The sequence below is a fragment of the Falco naumanni genome, chromosome 6 (assembly GCF_017639655.2).
Source record: "Falco naumanni isolate bFalNau1 chromosome 6, bFalNau1.pat, whole genome shotgun sequence".
Taxonomy (NCBI): Eukaryota; Metazoa; Chordata; class Aves; order Falconiformes; family Falconidae; genus Falco; species Falco naumanni.
The window spans coordinates 81,791,468-81,803,871 of NC_054059.1; the positions used below are offsets into that span (position 1 = coordinate 81,791,468).

The following is a 12,404-nucleotide window of genomic DNA, read 5'->3' on the forward strand; positions in this document are numbered from 1 at the left end:
TTTTTCAATATGTTTGTTTCAATATAGTATGTTTCAATATAAGATCGATGTCTAAGCTTCTCATGTAGTCAAGGGAGATCTAGGAGAAGATATAGCTGAGTCAACAGTAGCATGCAACATCTTCTTAGATGCTATGATGTATACCATCAGTCCATTGCTGCTTTAAAAGGCTGCTGTTCCCCTGTAAACCCTCTGTGTTACCTGCTCACCTGACACAGATGTCTTACTATAAGACATCTGAAACAGCACCAGAAACATTTTTATTCCCCTTGCGGGACCCCACAGCATAGCCAGAAGAATGGTGCAGCTCACCATAAAGGAGACACATCCACTTTGTGTATAAATCGTTGTCCAGACTTCTCTGACCACACTGAACAAAGCCCCAGGGCTCCATTCAGTTGCCTAAATATCGACATCTAGGGATATGTGAGATACTCAAGGGTAACATGCCTGGCATCAAAATACCTGGAAGCAAGGTGGACTTCAGTCCTATATTGTAACTAGCAAATCTGTGCAGATGTTTCAGATGTCATAGGACATCTCAAATCACTGTAGACTCTTACAGGTAAGAAAGTGCCTGAAGTCCCTTTTGATGGTAATGGGAGCTTAGGCACCTCTGATGTACACACCTTCAAGCTGGTATATATGTTTATGTACCTTAATATCAGATTTTGCCCCATTCTGGTATTTTCTACAGTCTTGCTCAGCATTTTAGAACACTAAAGTTTTCTACCCTTGTTTCTAGTCCTACAGATCATTTCTGAGGCGATCTCTGTAAGTGTTCACTGTAGTATTCCCACTTTCCTCTTCGGGGTGCACTGAGCTATCAAATGGACACAGTACTATTCCTTTTGCTCAGGAGTCGGAAGGTTCAAAGAGAGCAGGCTGGAAGATTGATTTTCTATTCAATCCTCTGTTAAACTTACTATTTGCATCTACTTGAAATGAATGATTCTAGATGTTGCCAACTTTTAAAATAGATAAAGTAGTTTCTTCTGCATGCAAGATCATAAATATATGTCTCGGTATAGTCTGTTCCCCAAATTGAGACCCAGAAGATCACACAAGCAGTGTAAAAATCATAAGATATTATAATTAGTAATGATCCATTTGAATTTTCCTTTTTTTGCTTTCTGTTATTGTAAGCTCCATCACATTTTCATTTCTCTGGAGTTATGAAGACTAGAAATTATCATAAAATGCAACACAAAATCTCAGAATCACCTGACTCCTAAAAGGACTTGAAAAGGCTAAAAATACTCTTACCTATATGCTATTGCTGATCTTGTTTTTACTATTTTACTATTAAAAAATGACTTAAGATGTTGATTTTTATTTTCCTAGTATGCTAGGCATTTAGGAAAAAAATGAATAAAGCAAGGTAAGTTTACTTCTTTTTAATGCTAAATGAAAAAGATGCAGATATTACTACAAGTCCAAACTTCAAGAGTCCAAATTTAAGTCATGTGCTATTATTAATTGATGTCTGCAAAATAGTCCTTGTAAATATTTAATTATCATTTTCCTCTCATTACTGACTGGAGCTAAACATAAATTCCTGCTTTGAAAAGTGCCTGGAGACTGGTGGATAAACATTCTAAAAGCCAGTTATTTGTTAATAGCCTTTGGGAGACCTTTTATAAAAGACTGGGCCACTCCCAGTCTCAAATGGGGAGATATTTCCAAACTTAGCTCTCGTATTGGTTAGGACTCCTGTACGTTTGGTGTCTTCCCTAGGACACCAGCTTTCCTAGCAAACAGGGCTCCCATGCCCAGCAGACAGAAAGATCACCCTAAAAGGTATCTCGGAGCCATTTCTATACTGTTTTTTTTATATACATCCTTCCAGCATCCTAGCAATTGTCCATGTCCTGTATAACCTCTTTTCCCTTGGTTCTTACTTTTTCATTTTTTTTCTAAAATAGCTGGAAAGACTGAGAAGCCAAATTGCAGAGGAGAGGGGTTCTTGCAGAAGTGAAATGTTCCCATTTCTAACCTATGTGTGGGTCTGCATTAGATCAGGTTTTACTGATATGGTGCCTAAGACACCCAGAGAGTTACCACAGGAACAAGATCTTATAGGTCATGGGATGGAAATAGATATTTTTTTTTTGTCAGAATCACTGTAATGTGGTTTGGTGGAGTTTTTTTCCCCCTCACCCAAACCAAAATAAGATACTGATTTCTCAGATATGTCCACAACCGCAAATCAGCTTCTGTTCCTCTTGTCTTCTTTCTGCCCTGAGCAGGATTGAGATAACTGAAACCAGTCTTTTAAAAACTGCAATGACATTTCAACCTTTGTAATAATTTTTCATTTATGTTTCTAAATGAAAAGTAAAAATCTGGAGGATTTGGGTGTTGCTTTTTTTCACTTGCCACTTCTCAAAATGAGCCATTAACTTGGTGGCCCATACTAAGATGTCTAGTACGACTTGAGTTTCCCTGGCCCTCACATGAACATCTTACGCTGTTCACATATGTAGACAAATAAGGCTGAAGTCGATTGCCTAAAAACTGGTCCCTAGTGCCATTTCTAATACCCTAAGGTAGCTGAGACATCCTTACAGAGACAGTATCTAAGAGGTGGGACCTGTAGGAATCCTGCACACTTCTGGATCTGCAGGTGGAACCCAGGCTGGATACCCAAAACATCTCAAATGGCTAGATATGTATGTGTGCACTGAAATGCTACTCTAAACTGAGATGAAATTAACCCACTATAGCTCTGCCAGGCAACTGCATCAATACATCGTTTCAGCAGCTGTTAAGTGGGGAGCACCACTGAAATTCAACTACTTTACAGTGCAGAAAAACAGTAAGAAAAATTAATCTTGAGAAAACACCTGATTTGGGTGAAAGGTGCAATAGGGTGAATCTATACGAGCAAATACAACACCACCAGGGTAACATGGTTGGAACTTGCTTGTTTTTACTGTTAATTGGTTAGTATGGTCTGTGAATTTAGCCTGGCTGAACTAGCCTTATCTGAAACGTTGTCTGGGCATTAGCACTGGCCCGGGACTATTCCCAACAGGCAGTTCCGATTTCACCCTGTTGGATGCTGAGGGAGCTTAGCAGCACGGATATGGCCAAACCATGCCAATTGTGCTAAGGTTCAGAGATTGCACGCTTGGCATTGCTTAATTTCCTAGTACAGATGCAGTCATATACCCACGTAGAATAACCAGGTCTTGTTCAAGAGTCTGATCTAGAAGAGTGAACAAACCACACAGAACTGGCTTTATTTACCTGAGAAGGGGGGAACCAAATCTTCTGGGACTGGAAAAAGTAGCAGTGCTGGAGAGCCTAGGGCACGGATCCTCTCTGGGCATCTCTGAAGTCAACAACAGTGTGTCAATCTGCATCAACCAAGGATCTGTCCCACGGTGTTTCAGAACTGAGACTCCTACAAAGCCAGCCTTTGAAGCTCTATGGAGTCTGCTCTTCGGCTCTACTCTTTTCTTTTCTGTTTCTCCCATAGGTAATAAATAGTTTAGGGAGCAAATCTTGAATTTCACTATAGAAAAATGAGTATACTGTAAACTCTTCGATGTATGAGAGTGCATTTATATTTATGTGTGTGTGTATTTCTTTTTCTTTTTCTGTCTCCTTCCCATTTGTAGTTTGATCACTCATGGTTTTGGAACTCCTGCAATATGTGCTGCCCTAAGCACTTTCCAAACTGTTCTCAGTGAAATGCTGAACTACTTGGAAAAGCACACATCGCACAAAAACGGAGGAGCGGCGGAATCCGGCCAAGGACACGCCAACGCGGAGAAAGCCCCCCTGCGGAAAACTTCAGAGGCTGCTGTGAAAGAGGGCAAAACAGAAAAGACAGACTAGCTACATCAAACAGAATCTATTTCGAGAGTCTTGCTGCTGATATTTTTTTTTAAATATATATATCATTGAGGGCAATTTATCTCCAGTGGACCAAATCCAAAAAAAGGGGGAAAAAAAGAAAGAAAAAAAAAGAAAAAATCAGAAAAAGAAAATAAAAAAGACAAAGATTAAGAGAGAGAGAAAGAGGCAGCGTGAGAGAGGAAAGTATTCAACCTTAAGAACAGCAGTGTACAGTAATTGTGTGATGAAATTGTCACTTTTTTTAAATTTATGTTGCTCTAAACTACTTTTTCGTGCACGTAGTATTTGATTGTTCTGAATGATACACTAACACTGTTTTTTATAAGCACTTCTGGACTTGGCTGAGGTGGCACATGAAATCTGAAGCACTTTTTTCTCCAGCAGCAGAGTTAGGGCCAGTGTGTCGGTTGTGGGACACGCGGTTCCAGCATCCTGACTTTGCTTGCATGCTGGATAGATTTAAAGAAGGGCTTCCTCGGATCCATCGGAAATGCCTGATCTACTCACCATTGGGAAAACTATATGGAAAACTGGCAAAAGAGGAATTCTTGGGTCGTGGGACAAATGAACCATTCAGTGTTGGGGGCTGCTCATCCCCATATGGGAATGTACAATAAAGCTGCACTGGAATGAGGCCAGAACCTGTTGGGAATCTGTCCTGACCATTCAAGCAGCAGCCATGGTGTCTTGTGAAAGAGCATGGCAAACTAAAATGAAAAAAACCTTGATAGTTTCAATAAGAGCCCTGATCCCTCTGTGAACTTCAGATTAACTGACAGCACAGGCTTCTATCCTCTATCTTCTCAGCCCCTGGTCCCACAACACTGCAGTCTGCTGTACCTGGGTCTCTATTCAACAGGATCAATGCAGGCAATTGGAGTCACCTTTTGTGTTGTGTTGATTTTATGATGCTTTCTTTTCTTCAACAGCTTGTTTCTGCAGCTTTATTGTCTTTAGAAATCCAGCTGAGGTGCAGAGGTCTAACAGAATCCACTCACTTACCAAAAAGAAAAGAAAAGAAAAGAAAAACAAATGACAAATAAGACAGATTGGCTTAGTCCACAGCATTTAAGTGGTAATAACCTTATTAATGTACTTTTGAAACATTTTACCATCTGCCACACATCCTCACACAGAAAACATTGGAAGCATAGTTTGAGCTCAAGCCTCTTTGAGTCAAGAGTCTTTTTCCAGCCATGTTCTAACTTCTTCAAGACTTTTATTACATTCCCTTTCTTGTTTCTCTGACATCAATTTACTGAGAAACTTAGGAAGGATTGGAATTACAGGGTGGGGTTATGTTGGCCATCTAAACTTCCTTTTAAGATCAGCAGAACCAGACCTTTTCTTCCAAGGGACAATTCATGTCTTTCTAAGGTAGGAAATAACATAGTTGTCTACGTGTAAGTGTTTAGAGCCATTTGAGATGTTTCAGGGTATCTAAGACAGACGCAGAGTTTTGGCAGATAGGACATGAAACCTAGAAGAGAACTAGACTCACCTGGAGGATCCCAGAAGACAGCAATAGAGACCTATGAGTGGCCACTTGACTTGCACACCAAGTGTCTAGGATGGGTGCAAGGCATCATCTGGAAGTGCCTGTCATTCTTCACAGATAATAGTTGGAACATAATGGTGGCGTTTTTGCATTGCACGTGACTACAACTGGCTTAATCACCCTCCTCTCCCTATAATCAGGAGAGAGAAAAAGGCACTCACAGTATGCAGTTTATCTCACCTCAAAGTAACAATGAATCATGCCCTGGAAGTGTGTACTTTTCTCAGCTAGGTATAAAGGAAGCCAAGGATAAAAGCGTTCATACACGTGTCTACATCGTAGCTTTCTAGAACTGGTTAGCATGCATTACATCTTGGATGACCAGCTCTAAGATAAACCTAGGGACTGTGACATATATCCAAGGGCATTTGCAGCCATGATGTAAGGAGTCAAACTGAATTGACAAGATCAGCCTCGCCTTTCAAATGTAAGGAAGAAAACAGAGTGAATATGGCATGATGCTGTTCCTCTTGAGGTCAGTAAGGCAATTGCCAACATGGTGAGAAAAATACACTAGGAACTAATGAGTCCCTATTTGTTTGCATTAAAAAATCTGGGGGGGGGGGGGGGGGGGGGGAAATCCCATGATTTTGCCCAGATTTGTCTTTGCTTGTGGTAGGTACATAACTTAAGATACCTACTTTAATGCTATCTATGCACCCTCTATACATTGAGGGAAACAGATGTATCTCCATGGGACTCCACCTCCTTAACATACTAAGATCAGCTAAGTGCCTAACAGAACTTAAACTCTGCAACTTAAACTCTGCTCAATGAATTTTTCACTCCAGCATCTCTGGAGAAGTGCCAAAATCAAATGAATGATCCTCAAAGATGTCTTCAACAGAAACATTGTGGAACTGTTCTAGAACATTAAATACTTCAATGTGAAAGTAGTAACCATGATTACAACTGAAAAGGAAACTTTTTCTGCTGCTTCTATTGCCCAAATTGAGAGAGAGAAAAGGAGGAGGGGGACAGATTATATGTCTGGCTGTGTCAGATACACAGAGTTACCACGTGAAAATGTACTGTAAAGCAATTTGATTGTGGTCTTCTACTCCAAGATGTGGATAAATTTAAATTAGATTTTGATGGAAGGGAAAAAAGAGCAGAAAAAAAATGTTTAAAATCCTTTTCAATTTTCTTCGCTAAAATATCAACCTTCTGCAGAAGGAGGAATGACTGGCTGGGTAGATTATTCTGTGAAACTGTTGAGAAAGCTGCATTTTATCACAATCAAATTCAAATGTCTGATATTGGAAATAATATGTATACAGCATTATTTGAAACATTTTCCTATTCAGGATATGGTCCAAGGTCCCAACAATAGTTTATTTAAGGACTTGCATCTTTCATTGTTACATAATCACTATAAGCCTCTGTTCTGCAGAAAACAAAGTTTTGACTGGATTGCCCTTTAATCTATTAATATTAATAAACCTGAGCACTCTTGAAGCCCCAAAACTTCCAGGTTTTGACTTAATGACCCCTACATATACCTATCAAAGTCAAGTTCAATCCAGATCTGATTCAACCTGATTGACTGCTCTATATTCTTACCATTAAGAGGCTACCTGCACTTACATCCCAAACATTCTGGGTTTTCCTTTAACACGTATCAAGAGCAAAATTATTTTTAAAAGGTAGCTGCAAGTTTGCTGACATTCACAGGCTCTCTGGGTTTTGTTTGTAATTGTACTCAATAATTTTATTGAAAGGAAAAAGTAATTATTACTGCCTTTTCTGCTGAACTAGTTATCAGAGCGGTTCGGTGTCAAAATGCCTTTGTTTTTTCAAATTGGAACTTTCAGTGGGGTTTTAAGCAATGAATTCACTGTTGTGAATTAAAATCTCAGCCTAAGTTCTCATCCGCTTATATCTGCACAATGTTCCCATATTGTCTTTTTTTTTTAATCATTTTATTACTCCTCATCTCTATGGAAATGTTGCCATCTAAAAACACATTCATGAATTAGATCAGCCTGAAGGAAGGGCATGGTTTGAAGTTAGTGGGTGCTCTTTGGTAACAAATTCTAGTAAATCTGTACCTTTTTGACTTTAAAAATAACCTAATGTGGGGGGGGGGGGGGGGGGGGGAAGTTCTTTCTTTGATCTATCATGGAATTGTTTATTGCATTCAGGTCAAAAACATCAAAGGGGTACAGAAAAGTGTCCAAACTTTTGTGGGAAGGGCAATGAATTCCCATTACTTTTGAAACCCCCAAAAACAGATTCATAGCTCAAGTGCTGTCTGAGTGTTTGGATCCTATTTGTACTTCAGCCCACTGCTCAGCTTTGTACGCACTACACCTTTCCCACCACAAATCTCAAAACACTTGCAGAAGGTCTCTGAACTTATTTCTTGTATTAAGCCCTGACACATTTGACTCACAAAGATCAGCTGTTGATACTTGGGTTTATTAGCAAATTACTCATAAAGTAAACACACTGACTAACCACATGCCTTTCTTTCTAGAGCAAGGTGTTACTCATTGTGAGTACAAACAGCTCATGTGTTGACTAAGCTTAGAAGGTAAGTCTCTAGCAGAGCCAGGAGTGACATTCTCACCTCCAACCTCTGCCCTAAGATTTGGATATCTGTTTATATAGCCCTCCATTAGTACCATTACGTGGCAGAGATGTGTAGCAAAGGGAGAGTTTTATGCAGATGATGAGAACTGGAACAGCATTTGAATGGCCTGTAAAGGGGAGTGAACCACAGACAAGCAGTGATGACCCTGCCACCTACAACTGAAGACTGTCAAGAATTTTGTCCTTCATGCTGCCATCTTAAGCCCTATAGCTCCTTCCAGGTATCATTCTGTTGCCTTGGAGAACTGGCACAAGGGGTGAATTTGGACCTTTAATTTACTGCTTTTTAAAGCTAAACTCCAACATTCATTGGGAAAAGACTTCAGCTCTCCAAATCAACAAGGAATCTGCTCTTTGAAGCTTCTCTTTACCTTTTCCTAGAAACAAAAGAATCTGCTACAAAGCAGGCACAATGTATAGTCCTTCCAAATCCTGGACCTCTGTGTAAATATTTCCCCAGCTCATCTCTTCCTTTGAACGTGACTCAGTGGCACAGCTGCGGCTCACAACTTTGCAGCAAGGCTCAAGAAGGGCTGTTTTACTGTCCTAAGAGCCCATTTCTCTAACTTTTTGTTTGTTTGTTTGTTTGTTTGTTTTCTAATACCAACAAGCAGTTTTGGTCTTAGATGTCTTAGGTATCCAAAAGGGCTGCTGATGAATTCCAAGATAATTTTACTTTCATTTTTCCTTTGGAGAGGTAGTTCTGCTGCTCTAATTCTTTACTTTTAAGGACAAGAAAAAACAGCATAAATAGAAGACACAAGCCTGCAATACAAGGAAGAATTAATAAACATAACTGTACAGGAACTGTATAAAAATATCCTCTGCCCTCATTACAGGTTCCACAAGACTTCAAGTACAGCTGTGTGGGGAATGGGGGAGGAAGATAAAGTCATTTTCCTTTGCCAGGTGAAGGTCATTTGGAGAAGTCTGATCTTTTTCTTTGCTATTCTTTCCTTTCCTTTATTTTGTACAATTAATTCTGTTCTGTACAGCAGCTGTTGTGATTGTATTTAAATGTGAGTGCGCACTTGGTCACCAACAAACAATGTCCTATATATTGGTTTAGGGGTTTGGTTTGGTTTGGTTGGGTTTTTTTCCTTCCACTTAATTTAACTTAATTTATAATTCAGTGGTGAAAAACATAATCTTTTATATTTCTATTTCGTATACAAGCTACCTGTTTTACATGAGTCTATGAAGATAATGACCACATTTGATCAAACATTTCACGGCAATAAAATCTATGTTGATTTAACCCTGATTTGTCTGGTGCTTGAAAATAATTTCCATCTCTGGATAAATAAAAACAATCAAACCTGTCTATGACATTATAGGACTTAGAACTTCCACCCAATAGATAAGACATACAAAGCAGAGGAACAACAATAATACTACTCCCATATTCCAGAGAGAAAATCAGTTTATACAGAGATTAAAGGTAGGATTTATCTCATCTAACTGTAATTATATTAAATAGTTATCTCATCTAAAATCTGCTAACCAGATTTAATGCTTGTTATGTCAAGAGAAAGATATAATGCCAGGCAATTTGTACTGTCCGAAAGCAGGAATCCAAGCTAGTTGGGATTATTTACATTAGATTAGTCTCTCTCAATTGACCACAGGGGCAAAAGTGATAGGAATGCTAGTCCCTATCCATTGACAACAGACACAACCTAGAAAATTTTAAAAACCTGTATAATTAGTATTTAGATAACCAGAATAAATCAATGTGTATGCCCTCAGAAGTGCCTTGCCCATGATTGCATAGAAGGGCTGTGACAATGCTAGCAATCAAGTCTGCATCTCCGCAGTCTCAAACTAGTTCTTTAAACTTCTCCCTGAAAGCTTACAGTAGTTCATTTCCAAGGTTAATTGCCAACACTGGATTTTAATCCCAGTGTTGTGGCACAAGGTTTGACTCTTTCCAGGCAAAAACAACAAGAATTAAAAAAAAAAAGTCTTTATCATCCTCTTTCAGGTATGACTTGCAGCCACTCTATCTTAGATGTTTAGCCAAACTTTCCAAAACAAATGGATCTGAAAAGTTTTACTGAAAAAAAATAAAAAATACATGATTTTTTAAAGCAATTTCCTGGACTTACTCAGTTGCAAAACTGTTAGGGAACCTGATGTCAACCCTTCATTCTATGTTGTTTCATTCAGAAATTACTTTATGAGCAATTCTAGACAATGACACACCAAGGGCAAAGCTGCAATGGCGGAAACTTCAGACAGATTTCAGGTGAAAAAGGCAATGGTTTGGGAGGCAGTTCCTACATGCTTAAACTTGGTTTACCCAACCCCCACCTCTGTTCCCTAACAAATGAACTCTCAACAATTAGTATTACCCCTCTAATCTTCTGGAAAATACAATTTCCCAGGTGCTACAGTGAATTCCTCTGATCAGTTCTGTATGTGCTCTTCCCCAAAGTCAGAGGAAACACAACTGTGACAAACTCATCAGTATTTTAAATACAGTCACATAAGAGGTTGCCTCTCCTATCTCTCTTCACTTTGGTGTGTAAATTTCCCACTTGCTCCATTAAAACAAAAAGACAAACCCACTGAGATTTGCAGAAGTACAGTGTCAAAATACATGTCAATGTGCACAAGTAGCCTCTAACTGCAACATATAAAATGATTAAAAAGAAGAAGTAATAGGGGGGAAAAATCCATCTCGATCAGATTTTATATGCAAACTGCATAGAGAGAGCTTGGGCAAATCTGCATTCAAAGTAAGTGACCAGGCCAAAAAGGGACCAAATCTGTAAAATGCTGGGTGTCCTGAACTCCCAGAATTAGCAGAATTGATGAAATATGTGTAGTAACATTTGTCCATGTGTCCAACAACAGAACTCCCACTCACACTAGAGAGGCTGAGTGTTCACTTATATTTGGCTGGAAAACACAGTTTAGTTTCTAGGTAGGCACCAAAAGCCAAATCTAACAAAATGTTTGGCCTCCTAACTGCTATCCAGGTTCACCTTCCCGTGGAAAAGACATGAACAAGAGATTATTGAGAACGTCAAGCTTTAATAGAAAGGGCATTATGCTCTGGGCAAAGTTCATGTTGTGTTTTTTTAATGGAAATATATTTGAATTAATAGTATATAAATGGAGTTCCCGAAGCAACTCAAAATGTCAAGCTTTTGGAGAAAGGACTACTAGGATTACACCACAGCATGAGGCAGAGATCTGCTCATTTAGGATCTAGCACACCAGGCAGACCCACACAAAGACAGTCAAGACATAGTTTGCTGTCATTTCATACCGACAGACACAACGGAGGCATGATTCAATCACCCACATACAAACATCAAGCGACATGTTAGACAGCCCTGTCTATCCTGCCGGGCTTCCCACTGCTTCTCCAGAAGGATCAAGGTCTCACAACTTCACTATATCTGTGAAGTTACACACATGTGGGCCACTGAACCGTTTTGGTTCAGTGGCCCACACGTAGTCATCTGCTGCCATTTCAGCAGCCCAGGAGCACTCTGCTTGGTATCCATCTGCCAGTCCAGAATAGAATGGGCTTCCCACAGATCCTTGTGGATACGTCTTAGCAATGTATATAAATACCTGATGGGAGGCGGGGTGGGGGAGTAAACAAGACAGAACCAGACTCTGCTCAGTAATGTCCAGTGACAGTACAAGAGGTGATGGGCACAAATTGGAACACAAGAAACCCCACCAAAACATATGAAAAGTATTTTTACTGTGAATTTATCTGAACTCTGGACTAAGTGGCCCAGAGAGGTTGGTGGAGTCTCCATCTTTGAAGATACTCAGAGGCTGACAAGACACGGCCCTGAGGAACGTGCTCAAGATGACACTCTTGGGTAGGGTAGATGGATTGTGGAGTCTCCATCCTTGAAGATACTCAGAGGCTGACAAGACATGGCCCTGAGGAATGTGCTGAAGATGACAGTAAGGCAGATGGACTGAGTGACCTTGAGTCACCCTTTCCAATGTTAACTAGTCTGTGATTCTGTGAACCCTTTGGGCTCAGTCCAGTTGACCACACACATGACCTAACAGCTTTTGAGATAAATAAGGTATCCTGCCCAGCCTGTATGCACTTGTGTGGAGATGATGTGTTACATTTTCCAGTCTCACTCTGATTCCTTAGATACTCTAGTCCATAAATACATAAAACTGTGAAAAGAGCAGCTGCCTTGCATCTAGTTACATCTTGGTACCTGGGCCAATACAAGCCAATGTATTGGTGGCACATACACAAAATCTTTATCACCTTATAAAACTCAACTTCTGCATCTAAAGCCTTGGACTGGACGTGTAATGGCAAGAGGATGAGTCCTGTTACTGTTATGACCTAGAGCTATCTAGTTTTCACAGGGGTTTTTTTTTTGTTAAT

General features: G+C 39.7%; 1 protein-coding gene across 1 annotated transcript in view; it reads left to right on the plus strand.

The window, feature by feature from the left end:
• The window catches only part of TFAP2D (transcription factor AP-2 delta), a 47,680-nt gene extending 41,736 nt beyond the window's left edge, over nt 1-5,944 (plus strand). The window contains exon 8 of the mRNA XM_040599377.1: nt 3,627-5,944. Within this exon, the coding sequence (XP_040455311.1) occupies nt 3,627-3,846 (220 nt within the window). The 3' untranslated portion in view covers nt 3,847-5,944. The remainder of the gene's footprint in view (nt 1-3,626) is intronic.
• The last annotated feature ends 6,460 nt before the right edge of the window (nt 5,945-12,404 follow it).